Genomic DNA, 26479 nt, shown 5'->3' with positions numbered 1-26479 from the left:
CTTTTACCATATGCTGGTAAGCCTTTATCCCATGTGTGGGGTAAAAGGTCTCCCTTGCCATCTCATACATATAAGAATTGTAAACAAAACTTTTTTTTTTTTTTTTTTTTTGTTGCTACCTTAATGCTTCTCTTAAATTCTACATTTTAGGCACAGTAAATGGCAAATTAATGCATTTCTTAACCTGGGCCTTAAACCCTTAGTACCCTATGTTTGGGAGATTACACATTATGCATTACATCTTACACTGTGGCGACACAGTTTTGTCAACCTACCGATTTTGTTTTTATGTATTTCAGAGTGTCATGTTATTCCCCACTGGATACAGTTATTCTATTCGACGACTCTGGCAGTATCAGCCCAAAAATTTTGAAACGATGATCCAATTTATCAAGAACTTAATTGTGATGTTTTTGGACAAACGAGCACAGGTTTGTACATGCTCATACATTATTTCTCTGTATCCATTTAAAAACCTGGTAAGTGAATGATGCCTATTAGTGATGATCTGAATTTTCAAAATTCAGATTTAATATGTGGTTGTTTGAGAAAATATTTCTCACAACAAAAAGCCTTTCATTTGTTATATGAATATAATATTATATTCATATTGTTTCTGTGTCTCAGGTGGCAGTGGCTAAATTCTCCACAAGAGTTTCGGCAGTCTTTCACTTTGAGAACTTTGCCGTGAATAAAGACCCCGAACAACTAATGAAAGATGTGACCCAGGCACAGGGCGATACACACACACCTTCGGCAATACGTTTTGTTATGTGAGTGCAACAGTAATTGTAATCAATGTTTATTAATTTGATTGCTTACACACTTTAAAGATACTGTATATGGGTTTGCCAATAATATGAACCTTTTTTCAGGTTATTTCTTTTGTATTGCTCTTTTATTTCCCTTTCAGAGAACAGATGTTTTCTGAGAAGGTGGGCATGCGAAACAACTCTCAGAAGTTATTGCTGGTGATTACTGATGGAAAATCAAATGACCCCAAAGAAGACTTTAAGAATGTCATCCTGAAAGCCAATGAAAGGGACATCACACGATTTGCCATTGGGGTAAACAAAAATAATAAAATTTTAAAATAATATTCCAGGGTTACTCCACCTCAGTGAAACGTGTATTAATGACATTATGTCCATATGTCATTCCTAACTTGTGAAAATACAATTTAAGATACTTTGGATGAAAACCAAGAGACTTGTGATTGTCTTATTGAGTGCCAAACAATTAACACTGTCAATGTACAGAAAACTAAAAAAGAACATTGTCTGAATGCTCCATCTGCCATCATTGATTTTAACTGTAACATTTTAAAGCTACAAAAATATTTTTTGTATTGAAAGTAAACTAACAACTTTATTCAATGATTCAGCAGTATAACAGTACATATTGTGACGAGCGTCCCGAACATCCATCAGCGTCACACTGGAAATCAACAAGGAGCACCTGGACACGCCCATCACCGGCTGATCGGACACAGCTGCTGCTCGTTACCCCCTGGCTTGAAAAAGCCACAAAGCACTCAGAGAGATGAGCATGGCCTCCATACAAGCTGACACTAATATGTTCTCTCCATTTTCCCTAGAAAGCAGCGTGTGATCCGATCAGCCCTCACTCCAGGCACGGACCCACTGCACCACATGAACGCACCGAAAGAAGAGAGCACCACAGCACCTGTCACATTTTCACCTGTACCGTTTTTTTTCTTTGTTCAATAAATCCACCCTCCGGGGTATTTATTTTGAGCTCTCCTTGCCGTGGAGATTCCATTCTCCCACTGATGGAGAATGCGGGCAAGTTTGTGAAGGAAAAAAAACACCGGCAAGTGATCTTGACTTTTTCCCTTCCCCAGGAAGCAGCCAAAGCTACCCAGCGTTACAGAGAGAGATATTGGCGTGCCTAGGTCTATCACCCATTTTGACCGCTCAACACTTCCATTCTTGGGAGTACATTCCCGGAATGCCGGTCCTGGGCCCAGGCAGCTGAGCTTACTCGTCTCGCTCAGCATTGGCTGCTAGAGGGGTCTCCGCCAGCCAGACAGGTAGTGGAACAAGTTGTGATTAAAATGCTTCCTACGAGCCCTTCCGCGGTCCCATCATCAAGTGGTACGGATGCGGAACCTGACAACTACAGCAGAGCTGGTCGAGGCCATGAAGCTGGCGGATGTGGCCCAACATCCAGGTGGTCCAGGAGCGACGCAGAGGGCACCCGGCGACCTTACACAGACCAGCGGTTCTCTCTGCCCTGGATGAGCCAATGCCCACTGAGGATCCGGCACCTCCCCCTCAAACCTGGCTGGCAGGCTGTATCGTCCACCTGGACCCACTGTCTGGAGCTCCAGAAGCCGAAGTAAAAATAAATGGTAAACGCCACCGAGCACTTATTGATTCTGGCAGCGCGGTCACACTCGTCCGAGCAAGCATCCTTGCTCCACGACTGGAACCCAAGGTCCGTATCCCAATCACTTGTGTGCACAGTGAAACAAGGCAAGTACCCGTGAGGAGGATTAACCTGATGGCCCTGTCGTACACATGGCCTGTTGAAGGCATCATGAAGAACCTTCCCGTGCGGTGTGCTGTTTGGGCTGAGACTGGCCCGGCTTTGAGAGCCTGCCAGCCACAAAGGGAACCGCAGACAACAGAGGCCAGCCAGAGGGGCCCAACACTAACCAATGCTGTTGGCTTCCGACTGAGTCCCCTCCCAAAATTCTAACCTTTTCTTTGTGTTCCAACAGGTTACGGGAGGCTCGTTGCTAAGGACCAAAGGAAGATGACCGTCTGAAGCATTGCTGGCCTCAAGTCTGTGTCATCGAGGAAAGGAAGTGCGACCAGGGCCCCATCCTCTCCTGCACTTCATTGTCCAAAACGGCCTGCTGTATTGTGTCACCCAGCGGAGGGGGGAGGAGAAATTACTCTTGGCGGTTCCATGGTCTAAAACAGAGACTATCCTGGAGCTCGCCCATGGCGGGACACCTAGGGCTCGCCAACACTTGCCAGTGTATCCAGGATCGTTTCCACTGGCCCAGCCTGGAAGCCGAGGTGAGGAGTTTTGTCAAACCTGCCCCACATGCCAGCTAACCACTCCTCAGACTCCTCCCCCCAGTCTGTTGATTCCACTGCCCATCATTGAAGTGCCCTTTGAGCGCATCGGGATGGACCTGGTAGGACCATTGCTGAAGTCTGCCTGGGAACACGATATTGGTCATCGTGGACTACGCCACCTGATATCCGGAAACGATGCCCCTCAGGAAAGCCACAGCCAAAGCCATCGCAAAGGAACTCTTCCTCTTTTTTAGTCGGTTTGGCATTCCCACTGAGAGCCTGACCGACCAGGGTACCCCTTCATGTCCCAGCAAATGGCTGACCTCTGCCGGCTGCTAAAGGTGAAGCAGTTGAGGACCACAGTCTAGCACAGCTGGCACCGCACCGTCATTGAACACGTGAGGAATATGAGGGAGAGGATGGGTCGTGTCATGCCATTAGTCTGGGAACACCTAAGCAAAGCCCAGCAAGCTCAACAACGGCATTACAATCGGGCAGCCCAACAACATCATTCTCTGGCCCCATCAATCTTATGCTGCTGCCTACCTTGATGTAGTCATCTATTCGGAAACCTGGAAAGACCACATCGACTTACTGCGGAGGTTGCTATCCGAGCTCCGACGGGCTGGACTTACAGCCAACCCCCTAAAGTGTCACCTGGCACTATCCGAAGCGAAGTACCTGGGTTTTCAAGTCGGAAGGAACCTCATCCATCTGCAGGAAAAGGTGGAAGCCATCCGCAATGCCCCCAGGCCCCTCACCAAGACCCAGGTATGTGCCTTTTTGGGGTTGGCCGGTTACTACCGGTGTTTCATCCCTAACTTCTCTTTAGCTGTCTCACTGACAGATCTGACCAGGAAGGGCAGCCGAAAAAGTAAAGTGGACTCCGTGGGCAAGGGGGCAGGCCTGGAGCTGCAGTATTACCTCCTCGGCTGGAAGTTCACCCTGGTAATCGACCACGCCCCGCTACAGTGGATGGCCAGAGCAAAGGAGACCAATACCAGGGTAACTAGATGGTTCCTCGCGCTGCAGGACTTCCACTTTGTTGTGCGTCACTGAGCTGGAGCGGCGAAGCGTCCCGAACATCCATCAGCATTGTCCTGAAATCAACAAGAAGCACCTGGACACGCCCATCACCAGCTGATCGGACGCAGCGGCTGCTCGTTACCCCCTGGCTTGAAAAAGCCACGAGGCACTCCAGAGAGATGAGCATGGCCACCAGACAAGTTGACAATAACGTGCTCTCTCAATTTTTTTTTTTAAAAAAGCAGTGTGTGATCTGATCAGCCCTCACTCCAGGCACGGACCCGCTGCACCACAGGAACGCACCTAAAGAAGAGAGCACCGCAGCACCTGTCACGCTTTTGGACACCATTTCACCCGTATCGTTTTTTTCTTTGTTCAATAAATCCACCATCTGGGGTACTTTAACTCTCCTTGCCATGTGTTTCCTTCAGACCGTCACAATATAAATATGCTTAGAGACAAAGATCTGTAAAACACTCCTCCAAAAGTTCAAGAGATCATTGACTCAACAAGCTCCATGACCTTCACAGAATTCAAAAGGCCTGACTTCGGTGACCCGACAAGGCCTTCTACTTTTCTGTTTTCAAGTTTCATACAGTATAGGCCGTGTACAGTGTTCTTTTTTTTTTTTTTTTTTTTTTTTTTCATTCTGAATTATATTCGCCTTCTGTAAATCTAAATTCTAAAATTTCTGACCTCAAAAAAACCACACAGGCAGAGCAGTGGGGAGACTCGTGAAGACTGAAAGCAGTAAGGATTTAAGTTTAAGTGTCAAGTTTAAAAAGCATGTAATCGCCTTATTTGTTTTGTTATTTGTAAGGTATAAATACATTTGAATGAATGTAAGCACTTAAGGCCTAGGTGGGAAATCCACGGCCAGCGACTGGTATTTACCATGCATTTTCATGAAAAAAATTTTCATGGAAAAAGATGCAAGCATTTTCATTTAAGTGCTTCATCAGTGGATCATACCTAAGCTGTTTATGAGATAACTGGGGTAAAACATGCTTTTTTTTTTCAATGCGTGTGCGCTTCCTGGAACACAGTTATAAATCTTGCAGTATATCGCACACATACTTGCATGTATTCATATGAAACTCGATACACGTATAGATCTCATTGTGCTGAACACCTGAAGGTGAACTTTATTTAGGTTGTTTAAAAGCGCATGCTGCTGCGGTATTTCATACGTCAGAGTTCCAAGTCCCTGCTCTGTGTCTATGTCTCGACATAGACACTCGACTACGACTACGACAAGAGGACTGAAGACCCTGGGGTCACACCAACGTCCGAGGTTATGGGTGGTGGATCAACCTGCAGCGTTGCAGATGTCTGATACAGGGACACCTGCCAAATAGGCCTTGGAAGCCGACCATACTCCTTGTGTAGTGAACCTTGATTCACATTGGTGAGGGGAGACCAGAAGACTCATAGCCAGTCGAGATTTTCTCAACAATCTACCAACTGATGTTCTGATGGTTCCGTGCCTCCTGTAATCTGTCAACGGCAGAATTGACAGCGGTGGCGAACAGGCCAAAAGGGGAAATCGAAGCATCCAGGAGGCAGACCCTGTCACGATCTTTCATTTCAGACAGGATCAGCCACAGATGTCTCTCCGCAGCCACCATTGCAACCATGGAGCAACCGATGGCACGAGCTGTCTCTTTTGTGGCGTGGAGAGACAAATCAGCAGTCCTCCTGAGCTCAGCGATGTCATCTGAGACCACTTGCTCCTGCTCATCCAAGTTTTGAGCAGGTCAGCCTGGTAAGCCTGCAACACAGCCATCGTATGGAGGCATCCTGAGCTACGAGGCTAGCCTTTGAAAGCTCCCTCTTCAAAAAAAGCTGGACCTGCTGCCGAGTAACCCTTGGCTATGAGTGCTGAAGTTGTATGCAGCGGCTTTGTAGGCAAGGCAGAAGCCTTTAAGGACCATGCCATGCCAGCTGACAAGTACCTGCATAGCGGCTGTTCCACCTTTGGCATTGCCCTATAATCATGATCATTCAAATCTGCCACATTGCCATAATAATCGCGTGCTCCGATCTAGGCAAGCACACGCACACTGCTAAAACAAGCATGACTTGTCGTTATTTTTAACAGACAGAGACACAGAGAGCACTAAAGGTCTGAATGACAAAAAGCTGTCACTGGCTTCGCCGCTCATGCCTTTATGCTTTCCTGGTCACTGATGTCATCTGCCCAGGATGTCATGCCCTTCCATTAGACAGATTTTACAGCAGATTTAGAGCGTGGCCACTCAGAAGGGGTTTCCCATAGCATTTTGGACACAGTTCGAGTTCCCAAAAAGGAACTCAGTTAATATCATGTTCTCTTCAAATAGACTGGTCAAATATTTCTGAAATCACAATATTTACTCTTAAATATATATGAAAATTATAAGTAATTATTCAGTAAAGAGAACATTAAATGAGTGTTAGTCAGTAAAATGAAATGAACATTAACTTACATTTTGCTGAAGAAGCACATGCTGAGAGATCTGAGGATGCGCAGTAAAGAAACATACAAACGAATGCCATATAATGCCCAAACATAAATGCCTTGACTATTCTTATGGCTTAATTATATTTTCATTATAATGCGACTTGACTACTTTGATACACTTTTTTAGAAGCTTATTTTAGACATGAAATTCTGCAAAAATTGTATGACTCAAAAACACACCTTTCAGCATTGAAATAATCAGGACCATCTGCAAAGTTTTAATTGGTTATATTATATTATATTATATTATATTATATTATATTATATTAGTTACATAGTTATAGGACAACTAAAAATAAATTGCAGGGACTCAAATAAGGTTGTAAAATAAAATCTAACAATAACCAGCAGGAACGTTCCAGGATCGTTTCTCTCTAGGTTCTAAAATTAAACCTGAAAATAACCTATAGGGAACATTCAAAAACTAAAGTAGCGCTGAAGTATGACAAACTGGCGGCTTTGTCACAACGTTCTGTGTTTGATGGGATCAAGTTGCTCTTAAGTCTGCTTCGAACAAATCACTTGAAACCTAAGGTTCTGTTTTCAGTCATTCAATCTATTGTAAATCCTTCCATAAACCCCTTACCTGTTGCTTCTGATGCTCTTAGTGAAGGTTTCTTGAGATATTTCAGTGATAAATTTAGTCATTTAAGATTTAGTGTTTGCCCACTTTAACTGCTTTCCTTCCCTATCATTTGCCACTGCTTTAACTGCTTTCCTTCCCTATCATTTGCCACTGTCTTTTGGTACACTTTTGAATGCCTCCAGGCATTGAAGGAGGTGATTGACAAGCTCAAACCTTCTTTTTTCTCTAAAAATATTATTCACCCAACATTTTAAAAAATAATATTCTAATATCTATTCAGTTGAACCCAATCTGGTGTCTCTAAACTTGTGGTGTCCCTGCTTAACTGAAGGTGGCTACAGTCAATCCTCTACTCAAGAATCCCTTTCTAAATTGTTCTGTTTTAAAAAAAATATTGTCCAATCTGTGTCTTACCATTCATTTCTAAAGTGTTGGAGAAAATTGTGCTGGATCAACTTCATTGCTTTAAGACAAGTAACTTGTGTGATGAGGACGCTGATGACAGCTGTGAATCCATATGCGGAAGTTTATTGGCACAATCCTAAAGAGAATAGTCAGATGTAACAGGCAGAGGTTTGGTAATACTTAGGCAATCAGATCGGCAAACAAGTTAAATGGATTTCCAAATAGCAAAGACAGCAAAACAGGCAAGGGTCGTAACACAAAGATCAATCCAATCAGGTTAGCAGAATACAAGGATGATTTGAAGAGGCAATGGTCAGAATAAACAGGCAAGGTCATACACAAGATAGCAGTCAGAATAATCATGAGAGAAACGCTTGGTAAGGCAGTGAAACTGGCAATACTTTGCAACGAGCATAACATGTGCTCTGGCTTTACATTACATTTACATTTACATTTACATTTAGTCATTTAGCAGACGCTTTTATGCAAAGCGACGTACAAATGAGGTAGGCAATAGAAGCAATTTATATCAACAAAAGGGCAGCAGTGCATAACTGCTCTGAGTGGGGTCTTGGCTTACCTAACGCAGACACAAGGCTTTTTTTTTTTATAGAAAGGATAGGAAAGAACAAGATAGGAAAGAGCAGGGAAGAAGAAGAAAGTGCTAGCGATGTTGGGTCAAAAGTGTAAACGAAAAGATGAGTTTTGAGTTGGTTTTGAAGATTGCTAGTGACTCTGCTGCCCTAGTGGCAACGGGCAGATCATTCCACCAGCGAGGAACAGACCAGGTGAAGGTGCGCAAGAGTGATTTTGCACCTTTTTGCGATGGGACTGCAAGACGCCTTTCGTTTGCAGAGCATGGGCACCTGGAGGGAACATATGGTTTAATTAGTGAGTGTAAGTACAAGGGAGCGGAGTCTGTGATTGTCCTATAGGCCAGCGTCAGGGATTTGAATTTGATGCGGGCATCTATAGGAAGGCCTGGAAATGCTTCCAATGTAATAGTTAAAAATACTATTATGAATTATGAATATTTTACATTTAATATATTGAATTACTTCAATCAAATTAGACCATTTGTGGTCTGCCATAATTCCTTCAACTTTGCACATGTTTTTGTCTTGCGTTTCATGATTGGAGTGGATGAGCTCAGTGCAGTTTTCTGGAAATTATTTACATTAATTGTAATGTGTGTAAAGATTTGTAATTATGATTGGAAAACAGGAAGAATACTTTTAATCCAAATACACATAAGGGCTTTTCACACTTGAAATTGTTAATCCTGGGTTATCCTAAAACCTGGATAAATGGAATCCTGAGTTATCTGTAATCACTTTTCACACTGCTCATACTAAACCTGGGGTTAAATGTTAATTCTGGGTATTCATTAATAGACATTACATACTGTACATTCCTAACCCCTGGGAGAAAGCGTCACATCTGGCATTTTCCACACATTTTTAGTTGTGTTATAGATGTTTTAGTCGTGTTACAAGACACACACAAACAGCAAGAAAACTAAAACAAAAGTACAAAAGAAAGAAAACAAGGAGCAAACTTGTTACTTATGCTAGTTACTTTATGCTTTTCTCTCACCGGCTACTGTTTAAACGATGCATGTTTTCTGTTACTGATGTGACACAAGCCTCACTGCTTAATATCTGATTGGCTGTCAGTTGCCAAGCACTCAGTTGCAACAAACAAACATTACTCACTCTACTGTCAAGTATGCCAGCTGCAGCATACTTAAGCCCGCCGTCTGCTCAGAACTCAAGCCTGCCAGTCACTGCTGATTCAAGCCCGCTGTCCATGGAGAAATCAAAAAGCCTGCCGCCAATTGCAGCTCATTTAGGCCCCCCGGCTACTGCTGACTCAGACCCACTGCCCGTGCTGCATCCAGTGCCCATTCCTCTAAGGCACCCTTCAAGCCTGCACTTGCCGAAAGCCTTCTAGTCTCCACACTTCCTGAGTGCCTTCCAGTGCCCGTGCCTCATCAACCAGTGTGAACTCCTCAACAGCACTCTCCAAAGCCTGTTCTTCGAAGACACTTTGCTGTTCCTGCTCCTCCCCAATGTCGTCCAGTGCCCACTCCACATAAGCACATCCCTGCTCAAATGGATACAGTTCCTTCCTTACGGCCAGAAGTGCCGTTCCAGTTTACCAGTCATTGCCAGGACAGCCGTTCCCATTCCTGACTCCTGTGGATCCCTTTCCACAGACATGGCCAGGAGAGCCATTCCCGTTTCACATGGATCCTGTTCCACAATCATAGCCAGGAGGCCAGAGGTGCCGTTCCTGATCTCAGAGAATCCGGTTTTCAAACCATGGCCAGGAGTTCTGTTCCTGATCCCTGAGAATCTGATTCCAAAGCCATGGCCATTTTTGTTCCCTGTTAAGCCCAGGAAGAGCCACAGAATCTAACCTCTATCCTCCATCTTCATCGGTCCCAACTAGCTCTGCCTCTCACATACACTTATGTATACATACATACACACACACACATTTAAAATGCAATTTCCAATTATTGACTTAACAAACGTTATTTGTATTTTGGTTCTGATGTATGAAGAGTATTTTAAAAATAAGACTGAAAGTTTATGTGAATAGCTGATACTGTGTAATTACAGGAAAATATCAGTCCAGTAATTTCCACTTGTTTTTCGTGGTTTACTTTCTGAAAAATGGCTTGTGTATTTAACCTAAATATTCCTTTGAATAGATTTCATAAAACATAATTTTATTCTGTAAGTGTTGTGTTTTTAATGAGTGATTTTTTTTTGTGTATCAGGTTGGTAAGGAGTATTCTCATCCTGAGCTGGAGCTGATTGCTTCATCTCCTCAATTTGTTTTTGAGACAGAGAGTTTCAGTGCTCTCACCTTGATACTAAACCAGCTAAGAGAAAAAATATTCTCTATTGAAGGTACTGGGCAATAGTAGAACTAAAATTTCTAAATGCATTTCTTACTAAATGAAATTATACATGCTCTTTCTGTTTCTGTAGGAACTGACACAGGGAACTTTAGCTCTTTTCAGATGGAATTATCACAAGGGGGTTTCAGTGTGGCCATTTCAGAGGTCAGCAATATTTCCCTACATTATTGTTTCCCTATTTTATTGCAGGATGTACAAAATGACGCAAAAGTTAACTTGAACTAACTTGCATGTTAAAGGGTTACTCCACTCTAAAACTATATTTTAGGTCAAAAACCAGGAGGCTTGGACTGTCCCATTGACTGCCAATATCCAGAATAGTATAGAATACATAATCGGAATACTCCATTTTGCATTAGTGGTTCACTCTGAATGTTATAAAGTGACAAGAATACCATTTGTAAGAAAAGAAAAAAAGATTTTCTGTGTCAGCTGTGCCACGAGGGTGCAATGTTTTTGTTTAAAAAACCATGTAGAAATTGTGCATAATTGACAGAAAAGTGTACATATTCTCCAAATGGCACTATGGTGACATGGAGAGACCATAATGAAATGGAATGAATCCATTATATTTTCTTGACCTGGTAAGTACTCTAGCAGCTGTATTTTGGACTACATTACAGTAGTCCAGGCTGAATGAATGCATAAACAGGCATGAATACATTATATGGAGTGAATAAGGTTGACACACGTAAGAGGTGCCAATTTGCCAAAATCATTTTGAGACAATCTTATTAAATAATATGTTATACATAATTAAAAGCTTAGTTATTAAAAATAATTAATGCAACCTTTTTAATGGCTTTATATAACATTATATTTATTAAAAACTAAAAAAACAATACTAAAATACTAAAAAAAGTTAGGCTACAGATGCCAAATGAGCTTCAGTGGAACAACAGGGAACTGTGGTCTGATGGGATATTGTTATTTGTCAGTAAAACAAACTCTTTTGTCCTGTCAGCTGTTTTACTGCTAGCTCACTTTCTTCAACAGTACGCAAATCAATCAATTAGTCAATCAATCACTTTTATTTATATAGCGCTTTTACCAATATAGAATTAAATGCAGAGACAGTCTCTGTAATCAAATCGACTATAATTACTAGAAATTAAGTGTCTCTAACTAAGCAACCCAGAGGTGACAGCGTCACGGACAGAATAAAAAACCTAGGTTAAAGCTAGGTTAAAGAAATATGCCTTTAATCTAGATTTAAACTGATAGAGTGTGTCTGCTTGGTTGGTTTAAGGTTGTGGCAAGAGGACATAACATCTCCGTTCCCTCAATCAGGAGATGAAGGTTACATACGTAACCGAGACATTCCCTGTCTGTCAAGTCACTATAGGTTATGTCGTGACGACAGACTGGGGTCCATATGGAAAATGCCACAACCTGAACCCCAGTCACAACCAACAGCACTACAAATGCTGACAGGCCAAGCGTGTCAGGCAAATGCTATGCAAGGCAACCTTCACAATGCCCCAGAGAAAATTTGTTGACATTGGCCCCTGCAGAGACCAACAAGTACATTGCTGCCAGAGAGGCCAAACCATTGTTCCTAAGACAGAAATAGATTCTTGCTGGTGCTGACTGGAAGCCCGGGCAGCTAAAACCGACACTGCTCCACCCAGTCTGACTGCCGGGGGTGCTGGAGTATGCTCAACCGGGGTTTGTTGTCCGGAGAACACAATCGGGAAAGAAAAGTGAACGCATCTCTGTGTGAGGGGACACAAGGCACTCTTCGCTGACCGAAATTGCCTGGAGGTCCCCGACAGTCCCTGATAGTGTCCTCCACCCCTGCTGGTAGAGGACTTATGTTCCGTCTAGGAACCACACGTGGAGGTTCCATAGGTCGGGACGCGGGTGCCAGAGGGTGCCTCACCCCTGAGAGAGGAGTTCCTTCCTCAGAGGTATTCGTCGGGGGAGGGCTGTTGCGAGATGCGTGAGTTCCGAAAACCAGGTCTGGGTAAGGCAGTATCACGCAACCAGCCGGATCGGTTCCTCGTCCTCCCTGACCTTGCAGAGTGTTTGTGAGAGAAGGCTCACTGGGGGAAAGACATATTTGCATAGCCCTCAAGGCCAGCTGTGTGCCAGTGCATCCGAGCCGAGGAACCTTAGGTCAGGAAATACAACAGCTGGCAGAGGGAGGACTCGTGAAGAACGAACAGGTTTTCCTGGGCTTCCCTGAGTCGACTCCAAATTAGCTGAACCATCTGGGAGTGGAGTCGCCATTCTCAAGGGAACCTGAGCTGTCATGAAAGCGCGTTGACAGCATGATTGAACTCTCCCAGAATATGGACAGCATGCAGTGACTTGAACCGCAGCTGGCTCCAAAGGAGGAGATGGCGGGCGAGCTGTCACATGCGACGTGATCAAATAGCCTCTTGGTGGTTGATATACAAAAGAGTCACATCCAACAGTCATCCATGAAGACCAACACATGCTTGCCCTGCAACACTGGCCAGAACTGTCGCGAGGCTAGATGCACCGGCAGCAATTTTAGACAGTTGATGTGCCAAAGCAGTCAAGGCCCTGTCCAGAGCCTCAAGGCTGCCTGCCCGTTGCATGTGGTGCCCCAGCCCGAAGGCTGGGGCACCACCTTCACACTGCGTATGAACATCATTCTGAGCCGTGATGCATGCCCATTTCGAGACTCGAGAGTGAAGCCAGTGCTGGAGTGGTCTCATATGGAGTAATCTGAGTGGCGTGACAGCGGCCCCAGGAGCCTCTGAAAGAGTTTCGGTGGGACCATTGTCCTGGCTCTGAGGAACTCTGGTAGTTCAGCACTGACTGGAGGCTCTCCTCCAAGAGAAGTCATACTGCCACACTCGACCCTCGAGCATAAACCAAAGAAACTGTCTACATCGAGAAAGAATTGAGACATAAAAGTATGTGTTCTTCAGGTCGACCACTGCAAACTAATCCTGTGGCTGAACACATTTGGTAATGCATAACAAAGCTTGTGAAACCCTATCGAGTCTTCTTCCTCGGCTGATGAAAGCCCTTCCCCCGATGCTGTGATCAACATCTGATCTTCATGCAGCGCCCTGAATGAAATGCCAAAACCACTGTTAGGCAGGTCAGACGAATCACAGAGGAGCCACACAGGGAGAGTCACTGAATGACGCATGAGAGGCGGACCCAGTGGAGAAGCTCTCATGGTTACCCTCAGTGCTAGCTGGTGGTTCTCTTCCTGAGACAGAGAAACCAGGACGGGTGGCAGCTGAAGGCTTGCCTAAACTACCCTGAAGGATAGAAAGGCACGATTGCAGGACTGACAGAGGCATGTGCTTGCAATGAGCACATAACCCAAATATGTCCTCAGCATGTTGGATTCCCAGACACTGCAGAAAATGTTCGTAGCCATCATTGGAAGACCGGTAACAACCACACCCAAGAGGACACGGCCGAAACAGCATCTGTAAAAAGTTGCGAGTTGACTGTGTTCAGAAACTGCTCTCTTGTGAAAGACCCAGGGGAATCACTGAACAAACAGGGACGCCGCTGATTGTGTCCTACCACCACACAAACCTATTTATACCCATGTGACGGGGATTGGCTCAGGATTAGTTAACCACATGCCAAAATTCATTGGTGTTTTCTCTTAATCAGAGCTAATAAGGGCTCTAAGCCAGTCTGTCGTCACAACATAACTCGTAGTGACTGACAGACAGGGAACTCTAGCTGCTGCATTTTAGACCAGCTGGAGTTTAAGTGTGCAGAGCGAGCAGCCACCCAATAAACCTATGTTTTAATAAACATGTTTTATGTTTGAGAAGATACATCAAGAACTCTAATGCCATTTAAATTAAAATTGTTTGAATTTAAACAAATTTAACTGGTGAAATACCACAAATACCACATAAGGGCTAGACCACTCAGGATGACTAAATTGCTTTAAAACCTTTTAGGAAACCACGTAAAACCAGGTACTTTTAAAAGCAGATTTTAGCATTTTCATGAGGCTTATTTCCAAGTTATAGCAATAACAAATTGTGTAAATAAAGTGTTATTTCTCTTTTTTGTTACTGTAGGGTTCAAAGATTTTTGGAGCGGTTGGGGCATACTCCTGGTCAGGAGGAATGGTGCAGGGTCTTACTGATCAAATGCTCAATTCATCATTCATTAATGCCACAAATATGGAGGAGGATATTGCAGATTCCTACTTGGGTATGGCTCTTTTTTTATTCATTAACATCTGATACTGACATTCAAACAAACGCCTTAGGTTACAAATCAATCAATCAATCATTTTTATTTATATAGCGCTTTTAACAACACAGGTTGCATCAAAGCACTGTACAGTATAATGACAGGGATGTATAATGACAAGAGTGACCAATTTTTTATTAAATGCAGAGACGGTCTCTGTAGTCAATTCAACGATAGTCACTAGAAGTTAAGTGTCCCCAACCAAGCAAGCCAGAGGCGACAGCGGCAAGGAAACAAAACCCCATGCATACAGAATGGAGAAAAAAAAACCTTGGGAGAAACCAGACTCGGTTGGGGTCAGTTCTCCTCTGACCGGACACCCAGCACTTAACTTCCAGTTCAATTTTAAATGCAGCTGTGTCAGATAGTGTAAATGACTTAGTGTGTCCTCGTATTGGGGCGTGTGCAGCGGCGCGTCGTCCCCCGTGTCAGCATCGACCTCCTCGAAGGAAGACCGAGCACGGGTGGACGACTCCCTCGTGGCCGAAGAAGTCGATGTTCGGGCTTCAGATCCACGGGATCAAGCACCCGATCTGGCAGATTCCGATGGAGAAAGGGACGAGCCCGTTTCCATCTTCTCCGCAAGATCGCGTTGAAGAGAGCCCTCCGGGAGCAGAGTGTTCGCAGCGGTAACTGCAAACAATGCGGGCAATCAGTCCCCTCGAGGGTTGACGCCGCGTGCTCCGCTCCCAGGCACGCCATGCACAAGCTGTGTGTGTCCCCACCTATGATGTAGCGAGGGCAGGGATCAGCACACCGCTTGTAACGCGGCGGTTCACCATGATCTTTCTTTTTAGTCTTTCTCTTAAGCCCCTTATCAGCCATCGCGGCTGCAAAGATGCTTGATGCACTCGGATGATAGAGTGATCTTTCAGTTTAAACTAATATAGCTTTAAACTGGACAATACAACAGTAAATCAGACAAACAATCACACAGAGCGCTTACTGAACAGCAGAAGCTGGCGCCGGCCGAGCAGAGCGTGACTTTATACTTCCTGGTCGGTGACGTCATCTTGTCCATGACGTCGCTCCCCTCCATTGGACAGATTTCACGCGTGGTTCAGAACGGCTCACGCCGAAGGCATTCCCAAAGCGTTTATGGCGCAGCTCGAGTTCCTGAAGAGGAACTTAATGTTACTTTAATGTAAAAATTTTGTTTCGTTAATTTGATTATTAATAAAAAGTATTATTTGAATTAGCTCTTTAATTAGTATTCAATCAAATCTTAATAATTCAAGTTGGTTTCATGAAATTCATAGAATACATTTTATTGACTAATCTGTCCAGCATTTAGCACAATTAAAGGGCCTATTTCGTGATCGGCAAAATAACAACAAATTGGTATTTACTTATTCATTTATCTAATGTAATTGTTAATTCTGACTGGGTAGCGCAGATCTGTGCAGACTTTACAATACACAACACACAACACAATGTAAGAGTCCCCCTTTTCCTGCAGAATGGAATCCAGAGGCCCTGGTCGAAGGTCAATGCGTGTTCGGTCTTTTCTTTGCGTCTCGTTAAAAATCACTAATATTTATTAATCTTTTGGGTTTCCAATTATAGTACCGACCTTATACATAATTTTATCTGACTCCAATCTTTCGTGATTTTAGTTATATTTGCTTAAATGTAACAGCTGATCCCTCTAGTTGTGATTAAGTTTGGATCATTAATTAACTATAATATTTCCTAGTTTCGACTTATCGTTCGTTTGGAGTCTGGGTCGCTTAGAGACCTTGTTTGGCCAGAACAGACTCACGACACATCTAGGCTAGTCAGGTCTTAGTCAGAGGCTCCCCGTAGATCGCTTACCTTAATGCAACCATTTCCTCAATAGACTCAAAAAGAGTAATTTTTATCACGTTCCTAAGTAATAGCATGCTAAGCCAGTTTGGTGGCCTGAAGTCAAGATCTCAAGACAGCTACATCCATTGATCGTTGATCTGACTCACCCTAGCACGCCAACAATGCGGAAAACCTCAGAAGTCACTAACCTACTAGAAAAGTTATTTCAGACAATATTATAAGTTAACCAAGATTAACATTTATTTTGCCAGGCAAGAACAGTTTCCAAATTGGTATAATTGATAAACATTTGCACAACTGATCAGCAGTACAAAAATAACACAAAACAAAATAAAACAAACTAAAAAGGTTAGTATACCTGGTCTTTAAAAAGTACATAGTGTAGTGTATGAGGACATACACCCCACTACGGGGTGTTTTGTCACTTTCCTTATATATCAATCAATCAATCAATAAATCAATCATTTTTATTTATATAGCGCTTTTAACAACACAGGTTGCATCAAAGCACTGTACAGTATAATGTAGAAGAGTACAATGACAGGGATGTAAAATGAGGAGAGTGACCAATTTCTTATTAAATGCAGAGACGGTGTCTGTAATCAATTCAACGTTAAATCACTAGAAGTTAAGTGTCCCCAACCAAGCAAGCCAGAGGCGACAGCGGCAAGGAAACAAAACCCCATGCATACAGAATGGAGAAAATAAAACCTTGGGAGAAACCAGACTCAGTTGGGGTCAGTTCTCCTCTGACCGGACGCCCAGCAATTAACTTCCAGTTCAATTTTAAACGCAGCTGTGTCAGATAGTGTTAATGACTTAGTGTGTGCGTGTGTGCATCAGGATCTGGTGATCTGTCCACGGGCCGCAGTTGATTTTGATATTCTAGGTATTATCAAATGGCCAGAGTTTTGAGAACGCAGCGGACGTGCAGGACTATAATGTGATAAGAGCTCGCTCAAGTATTGAGGAGCTAAACCATTCAGGGCTTTATAGGTAATTAATAAGATTTTAAAATCTATCCGATGTTTGATAGGGAGCCAGTGCAGTGTTGACAGAACCTGGCTAATGTGATCATACTTCCTAGTTCTAGTAAGGACTCTGGCTGCTGCGTTTTGGACTAGCTAAAGTTTGTTTATCAAGCGTGGAGAACAACCACCCAATAAAGCATTACAATAATCTAACCTCGAGGTCATAAACGCATAAATTAATATTTCTGCATTAGAGGTTGAAAGCATAGGTCGTAATTTAGATATATTTTTAAGATGGAAAAATGCAGTTTTACAGATGCTAGAAACATGGTTTTCGAAGGAAAGATTGTTGTCCAACAGCACACCTAGGTTCCTAACTGATGATGAAGAATTAACAGAGCAGCCATCAAGTGTTCGACTGTGTTCTAGATTATTATATGTGGGGTTTTTAGGTCCAATTATTAGCACCTCTGTTTTTTCAGAATTTAGCATTAGGAAGTTACTCATCATCCAGTTTTTTATATCGACTATGCATTCTGTTAGATTCTCAAGTTGGTGTGTATCACCAGGCTGTGATGAAATATAGAGCTGAGTACCATCAGCATAGCAGTGAAAGCTCACACCATGACTCCTGATAATATCTCCCAGAGGTAACATGTACAGGTTGAAAAGTAACGGTCCTAGCACTGAGCCTTGAGGAACTCCATATTTCACTTTTGAGCGATATGATACCTCCTCATTTAATGCTACAAACTGATAGCGGTCAGATAGATATGATTTAAACCATGCTAAGGCGCTTCCTCTAATGCCAACATAGTTTTCTAGTCTATCCAAGAGAATGTTGTGATCGATAGTATCGAATGCTGCGCTAAGATCTAATAGCACTAATAACAAGATAAAACCACAATGATAAAAGCAGGTCATTAGTAACTCTAATGAGAGTAGTCTCAGTACTATGGTACGGCCTAAAACCTGATTGGAAATCCTCACAGACACCATTTTTTTCTAAAAAGGAATACAGTTGTGAGGATACTACCTTTTCTAGTATCTTTGACAGAAAAGGGAGATTAGAGATTGGTCTGTAATTTACTAAGTCTTTGGGATCAAGATGTGGTTTCTTAATAAGAGGCTTAACTACAGCCAGTTTGAAGGTTTTGGGAACAGGTCCTAATGACATTGATGAATTAATAATGTTCAAAATAGGATCTATGACTTCTGGAAACAAATCTTTTAATAGTTTAGATGGAATAGGGTCTAACATACATGTTGCTGGTGTTGGAAACTTTTTTGTAGCTTCTTTTTAAGAAGAGACCAGGAGATTCTTGGTAAAGCAGGAGTTCGTTTTTTTTATTTCGTTGCTGTAGTCATCTGCAAGAAGTCTTCAAGAAATCTTTAAGAAAATCTTCAAGCAATCTCCAAGAAAATCTTCAAGAAATCTCCAAGAAACAAATCTAACTGAAACATGTTAGGTTGAAGTATATATGTTTCAAAGGGGGAGGAGTACACCGAGGTGGAGACCAGTAAAACAAAAGCATGCAAATGTAGAACAGGAACTTAGCCCAGGACAGGAACTTTCCCGACCCTTGATCTATTTGGCATCCCAGTGTCATTCAAATACATAGGTGTTATACAGCCTGAAACAAAAGGCACAGTTGTACCTTAGGATTAGCATTCACACTTGACTTGGGACACCAACCAGATGTTCAAGAACAAAAGACAAACGATAACTGTCTCGGGGCTTGGGCTTCCTGCTCTTAGAATGTTAATCACAATACACATTCAGCATATACTGTTGTATTGGAATCTGTGTTTAACCTTTTATAAATTTGTAATACAACACTGGTTTAGATGATTTAACAAGTTTGTACAAGTCTTCTTCTCTTATAGTGGAGAAAGAGTGTAATTTTTCCTCAGGGGATCTAAAGCTCACTATCTGATGTGAAACTGTAGTTGATGGCTGCATAGTTACAATTTTATCTCTGATGGTATCAATCTTAGAAGTAAAGAAATTCATGAACTCATTGCAGCTATACTCTTGGGGAATATTAGCACCTGTTGACGTTTTATTTTTTGTTAATTTAGTTACTGTACTGAATAAATTCCGGGGGTTGTGTTTGTTTTCTTCTAAAAGGGATGAAAAATAATCAGATCTTGCAATTTTTAATGCTTTTCTGTATGACAGGATACTCTCCCGCCAGGCAATACGAAATACTTATAATTTAGTTTTTCTCCACCTGCGCTCCATTTTCCGGGCTGCTCTCTTTAGGGTGCGTGTGTTTTCATTATACCATGGAGTCAGATTGTTTTCTTTTATCTTTTTTAAGTGCAAAGGAGCAACTATATCTAAAGTGCTAGAAAAAAGAGAGTGCATAGTTTCTGTTATATCATCAAGTTTTTGCGTCGTATTGGATGAGCTAAGGAATTGAGATAAGTCAGGAAAGTCATTTAGAAAGCTTTCTTTTGTGGTGGAAGTGATCGTTCTACCATACTTGTAATAAGGTGCAGAGTTTACAGGTTTAACTATACAGAGTTCACACAAGACTAGATAGTGATCTGAAATGTCATCACTTTGCTGCAGAACTTCAACCATTTTAACATCCATTCCATGTGACAGTATTAGATCTAGAGTATGATTTCGACAATGAGTAGGTCCAGAGACGTGTTGTCTAACCCCAACGGAGTTCAGAATGTCTAAGAAAGCTGATCCTAATGAGTCTTTTTCGTTATCAACATGGATATTAAAATTGCCAACAATTAAGACTTTATCTGCGGCCAGTACTAACTCAGTTAGAAAATCAGCAAATTCTTTAATGAAATCTGTGCTGTGCCCTGGTGGACTGTATACAGTAGCCAGTACAAACATGACAGAAGATTTATCACTAGCACATGATTCTGTAGATAATGTTATATGCAGCACCAAAACTTCAAATGAGTTATACTTAAAGCCTGCCCTTTGAAAAGTACTAAGAATGTTGTTATAAATTGTAGCAATAAATTGTTAGAAATTGTTATAAATTGTACTCAGACCAGACAAAGAGATACCAAATGTAGTTATAAAAACCTTTTGGTGTTTAGGTTCCCGTGCTCCAGTGTCACACCTGGCTGGAACATGTTCAGAGACCCAAAAGGAGGACACACCTCCTTCTCAGCAGAACACAGTTCTACCAAGTTCTTAATCTTTTCCATAATATAAGTGATTACTGTGAAATTGAGACCAATTTACCAATCACACTGAGACCTTTCAAATGAGACCAAACATGAAAGTGAAGAACAATAGGTTCATAAGACACATGACATATAATGCTTTATTCTTAATGAACTTTAAACCAAGTCTTTTGGGCAGAAGGAGGGGAAGCAGGAAGAGCAGAGGTGAAGAGGGTGTCATAAACACAACATGGGGGGGAGAGTGGTGGTGTTGTTTACTCTCTTTTTGAATTCCTTTTGTTCCTTTGGATATCCCTTCTCAGATCAGTCTTAATGCATATACAGGTTTTGATTCACTTCCTTACAAGCTCAGTCCCATGCTCAGTTGTGCGAACACAGGAATCTGGTGCTGCAGCACCTCAGCCAGTTGAGGTTTCGGGTCAACCAGGAGAAGAGCAAACTCTGTCCAACACAGAGTATCTCTTTTCTTGGTATGGAGCTGGATTCGATTGATCAGACGGCATGCCTCACACAGGACGGCGGTCCCACTGAAATATTTTCAGAGGCTCCTGGGGCATATGGCAGCCGCGGCCGCAGTGACACCGCTGGGACTATTCCATATGAGACCGCTTCAACAGTCCACGAGGTGGACGAGGTCCTCGAGTCCCGAGGTGGGCGTGGCAATGTGGCACGCACCGGGTTCAGATAACACCAGCCTGCCGCCAAACCTTCTCCCCGTAGTCAGACCTCTCATACCTTCAGGCCGGAGTGCCCCTGGAGCAGGTCTCCAGGTATGCTGTGGTTTTCACGGATGCATCCACCACTGGCTGGGGGGCCACGTACAACGGGCATGCAGGGGTTTGGACGGGCCCTCAACTGCAATGGCACATTAACTGCCTCGAGTTGCTGGCAGTACATCTCGCCCTAGGCCATCTCAAGAGCCACCTTCGAGGCCAGCATGTACTAGTCAGCACGGACAACATACCGACCGTTGCGTACATCAACCGACAAGGTGGTCTACGCTCCCGTCGTATGTCGCAACTCGCCCGCCACCTCCTCCTATGGAGTCGGAAGTTTCTGAGGTTGCTTCATGCCATTCACATTCCAGGAGTGTGCAACCAGGCAGCCGACAAGCTGCACTACCCAGAGAATGGAAACTCCATCCCCAGACGGTTCAGCTGATTTGGGAACGTTTCGGAGCCGCTCAGGTAGACCTGTTTGCCTCTTCAGAGACTTCCAATTGTCAGTTGTTTTTCTCCCTGACCGAGGGGACACTCGGCATGGACGCACTGGCACACAGCTTGCCACAGGGCTGTTGCAAGTATGCATTTCCCCCAGTGAGCCTTCTTGCACAGATACTGTGCAAGGTCAGGGTCTTGCTAGTAGCACCCTACTGGCGCATGAAGAGATCAGCTGTGGCAAGACTCTTCACTTCCTGAGATCTTGCTTTATATTAGTTGTCAATAAACTCAGTTTGTTACCGTTCTTGAATTCTCTACGTCTGTTGTGGCCTTCAGTATTAAAAAATTTATTATACCAATATTTTACAAATTGTTTGTACATTCATTTGAAGATCTAATGTGAAATGGTTGCAAGTATATATACAAACTGTAATGCAAGGTGAAATTATTTGTGATTAATTTTAGAAAAAATGTATTTGTTTTTTTCCTTTGATTGAATATATATATATATATATATATATATATATATATATATATATATATATATATATATATTAGGGCTGTCAACGTTAACGCGTTAATGCATGCGATTAATTTAAAAAAATTAACGCGTTTGTTTAGTTTGACCAAAACTTCTTGCCCTCATCGCAGCGCGAAGCATGCGCTAGCCAGTTTCTTGACGTTGCAAATGAGTGGGAGATAACGGACAAAGTCACTACTATAGAAACTGACAGTGCTCCTAATATGACTGCTGCAGCAAGACGTTTACCATTCGAACATATTACATATACAAAGGGTTATCGCCATGGCTTTTCGGGACAGCGGATTTGACAGCGTTTTAGCCAAGTGTCGTAAAATAGTCGGACACTTCAAGCATAGTCCCGCGAACACTGCAGAGCTGAAAGCTCTTCAAGTCTCCCATGGACTAGCAGAGGAGTCTCTTGTGCAGGATGTACCGACGCGCTGGAATTCAACTCTTGAAATGATAAGGCGGCTTCAACACAATAAAGATCCAGTAAGTGCAGCGCTGGCACAGCAGAAGCATAAGTTAGCGATGCTAACCTCAGCTGATTACGACAGATTGGCAAAGCTGGAAACATTGCTGGAACCTTGCAGGTACTTGATTTTTTCCCTCTTCAATTTTACTAATAAAAACAAGTAATTTATAAGTCTGAATGTAAACTGTAGTCATTTAGTCAATTGTGTATTTACTGTAGGTACATCACTGAGCTACTAGGAGGTGAAAAGTATGTATCCTGCTCTGTGGTGCTACCTGCGCTGTGCCATCTCCTGCGTACAATGGAGGTTTCTGATGTTGACCCTGCCTACATAGTACGCTTCCAGGCTTCATTCACAAAGGATCTCAACAAGCGGAAGGAGAGCTCAAATATGTGGTGGTTAAAGATAGCAACAGCTCTAGACCCCAGGTTCAAGGACCTTAGGTGCTTGCCCAAATCAGAGAGGGGAGAGGTGTGGCAAAAGCTGAGTGTGATGCTGAAGGATGGAGAACCTGCTCCACAGAGCTCTGGAGAAGTAGAAGACCCAGAGCCACCAAAGAAGAAAATGGCCCTCCTAATGATGGGATCAGAGTCAGAGTCTGATGATGAGGCTCTGTCCACAGATAAATGCCTGGAAAGGTACAAGGGCGAGCCCTATGCCAGCATAGACACATGTCCACTACAGTGGTAGTCAGCACACTCAGGTGCCCATCCTAAGCTGGCCCATATGGCAAAAAGGTATTTGGCTACACCTGCCTCAACAGTGCCATGTGAGAGACTGTTCTCTTTGGCAGGCCACATTGTGCAGAAGAAGAAGTCAGCTCTTTCATCTGAAAATGTTAATAAGTTAGTCTGTCTGAGCAACTGGCTGAAAGAAGAGGATGCTGTATGATTGGTTAGAAGGAGGAATGTTGCACAGATGCACACTCTAGAGACTGTTCATTTTGTCTCTGTACAGACGCTTAATTTCTAAAATAGACCTGATTGTTAAGATGATAACTGGAGGATCTGTCTCTTTGAAGTAGTTTTATTATACATTTCTTTATTATGGATGAAGAATGTAGAGACTGTTTATTTTGTATTTTTGCAGACTTTCATTTCTGAAATAGTATTATAATAGAAATGTTAATTGTTTAGATAATAAAACTGGAAAATCTGTTTCCTTAAACTAGTATGACATGCATTTCTTTATTTCAACACATTTACAGGGAAATCTTTGTATTTTAAATTTGCGATTAATCGTGATTAATCACAGTCCATCAGTGTGATTAACTTGATTAAATTTTTTAATCGATTGACAGCACTAATATATATACATTTTTCCCACTGTGCTGCAGGTTACTCAATTGCTGTGGCACCAGTAAATGGTCATGTTGTGTATTTTGCGGGAGCACCAAGGCATAGACACACAGGGCTGGTCCTGGGCTTTAGAGAGAACAAATGGAACCACAGTTGGACCATCATTCATAGGATATATGGATCACAGGTGTGAAGTTCATTACACACAGTACATAATATACAATATACACATTATACATACAATAATCAGGGCTGACATAGTGTGTGTGTGACTCTTTTAGTTTTATTTATATATAACCAACACATTCTTAAACAGTTCTCTCATTTATGATAGTTGTCTCATCTTTAAAATCTTACATACTTGCTTTATTTCATCTTTTCTCTTTTTCTTTCTTTATCCTAATTTGTTTGTCCCTTTGTAGCTCGGCTCATATTTTGGGGCAGAATTATGTGTGATTGGAGTTTCTGAGTTTTTAGCAGTCGGGGCTCCATTATATCATGCTCATGGAGTGGGAGGAGAGGTCCGGATATACTCACTAAACACTACAGTAAGATCAAAGCACACAATGCAGATATACAAATACAGAAATCAATCAATAATGTACATTCCAGTACCGTGAATTTTTTACATGCACTTTAACACATTTAACATCATAATCAGAACATTTTTTTTGCATATTAAATATGATTGTATAAAACTTCCCAGATCCAAGAACTCAAATGCTCAACGATTTTGCGTGGGGTGATGGGCAATGAGTTTGGCCGGTTTGGTACTTCTTTGGCAAACATACAGGACCTGAATGGAGATGGCTTTAAAGAGTTGGCAGTGGGGGCACCTCAAGAAGAGAAGGGCAAGGGTGCAATTTACATATTTTTGGGGCAATCAGGTGGTATCAGACCAGAATACAGTCAGGTAAGAGACATTAAGACATTTAAAAAATTATTTGTAGTTATACAACCTCTGCTGAAATAGCATCTTAAGGTGGGCAAGCTGTTTTGTTGGTATTCCAAAATGGACACTCAAACCAGGTTAATAATAAGATAAATCCATACATGTCCTCACCAACAACTGGTCAACTATCTACACTAGAATGGGCCGGATAATAATATGGTGGAACAACCAGTCTGTCTACTACTTGTACATTGACAAAGATCTAAATAAAAAAAAATCTAAATAAAAAACAGTAAATAATCTAAATAATCTAAAATAAAAACAGACGAAACATATAAATACATTCTATGGAGACAGCCCTTTTGTGGACCACAGAGGACAAATAGAACATATAAACCATGAAAAATTGCAACTTAACCTTGTTTTATAACTTTACATACACTAATTACTATAGTAAGTGCATATAGTATTATGTGCTTGAAGAACAGGACTGTAAAATAAAATAAAATCTATTTTCCAGCAATTATTGATGATTATTGACCATATAACAGATCACAATTCTCTTTCATTCCTTTTTCTCTCATTCATATTTAGAGAATAAGTGGAGCAGCTGTAGGAAGTGGGCTGCAGTATTTCGGAGTTGCTCTCCACTCTGCGGGAGATCTGACCTCAGACGCTCTTACTGATGTAGTGGTGGGCTCTAGAGGTGCAGTTACAGTAATAAGGCAAGTTTGTGTGCTTGTTCGGGTCTGTGTTTTTCAGCTTATTCTTGCCAATTCAGACAACAAAAGGCCATTATTATGTAAAGTGACCAGTCACCATTTTTTGTTTGCTTGCTTGTTTTTATTTTTTTTTTTGTTGTGTGTGTTTTTTTGTTTTGTTTTGTTTTAATTGATGTTCAGTGTTAGGTAAGTAATGATGCCATTCTTGCTGAATGACAAAAAACCTCTTCATCATTGACTTCAAAAACATGCATCAAACTGTCTGATTAGAGATTGTGATATATGCACCTACCTCCCATTTCTGTGAACATCATACATCAGACAGTTTGGTGGGTGTCTCAATATAAAGGAAGCTGAGAAGGATGCAATTACCCACTATCCTTTGTACACATTCCAATTGACAAAAAATAATTTGTAGAAAGTGGTTCAATTGCTGTTTTCAAAATTTCTCACTCATTCACTAATTCATATATTCAATCAATCAATCATTTTTATTTATATAGCACTTTTAACAACACAGGTTATATCAAAGCACTGTACAGTATAAAGTAGAAGAATACAATGACAGGGATGTATAATGATGAGATTGAACAATTTGTTATTAAATGCAAAGACGGTCTCTCTCTCTGTAATCAATTCAGCAATAATCACTAGAAGTTAAGTGTCCCCAACAAAGCAAGCCAGAGGCGACAGCGGCAAGGAACCAAAACCCCATCCATACAGAATGGAGAAAAAAAACCTTGGGA

At 42.2% G+C, this 26479-nt stretch overlaps 1 protein-coding gene across 2 annotated transcripts in view; it reads left to right on the top strand.

Annotated features, from left to right (window-relative positions):
* Window positions 1-325: 325 nt before the first annotated feature.
* Window positions 326-26479, top strand: part of LOC122346005 (integrin alpha-X-like) — an 88681-nt gene continuing 62527 nt past the window's right edge. For both annotated transcript variants that reach the window (XM_043240627.1, XM_043240626.1), the window contains exons 1-10: window positions 326-431; window positions 628-773; window positions 914-1067; window positions 10362-10494; window positions 10576-10649; window positions 14540-14675; window positions 24158-24306; window positions 24542-24667; window positions 24826-25032; window positions 25606-25736. In XM_043240627.1, the coding sequence (XP_043096562.1) occupies window positions 378-431; window positions 628-773; window positions 914-1067; window positions 10362-10494; window positions 10576-10649; window positions 14540-14675; window positions 24158-24306; window positions 24542-24667; window positions 24826-25032; window positions 25606-25736 (1310 nt within the window). In that variant the 5' untranslated portion in view covers window positions 326-377. The remainder of the gene's footprint in view (window positions 432-627; window positions 774-913; window positions 1068-10361; window positions 10495-10575; window positions 10650-14539; window positions 14676-24157; window positions 24307-24541; window positions 24668-24825; window positions 25033-25605; window positions 25737-26479) is intronic.

The sequence above is a fragment of the Puntigrus tetrazona genome, chromosome 5 (assembly GCF_018831695.1).
Source record: "Puntigrus tetrazona isolate hp1 chromosome 5, ASM1883169v1, whole genome shotgun sequence".
In the NCBI taxonomy this organism is placed as follows: Eukaryota; Metazoa; Chordata; class Actinopteri; order Cypriniformes; family Cyprinidae; genus Puntigrus; species Puntigrus tetrazona.
Note: the sequence above shows the minus strand (reverse complement) of the source record. Positions and strands in the feature narration are given on the sequence as shown.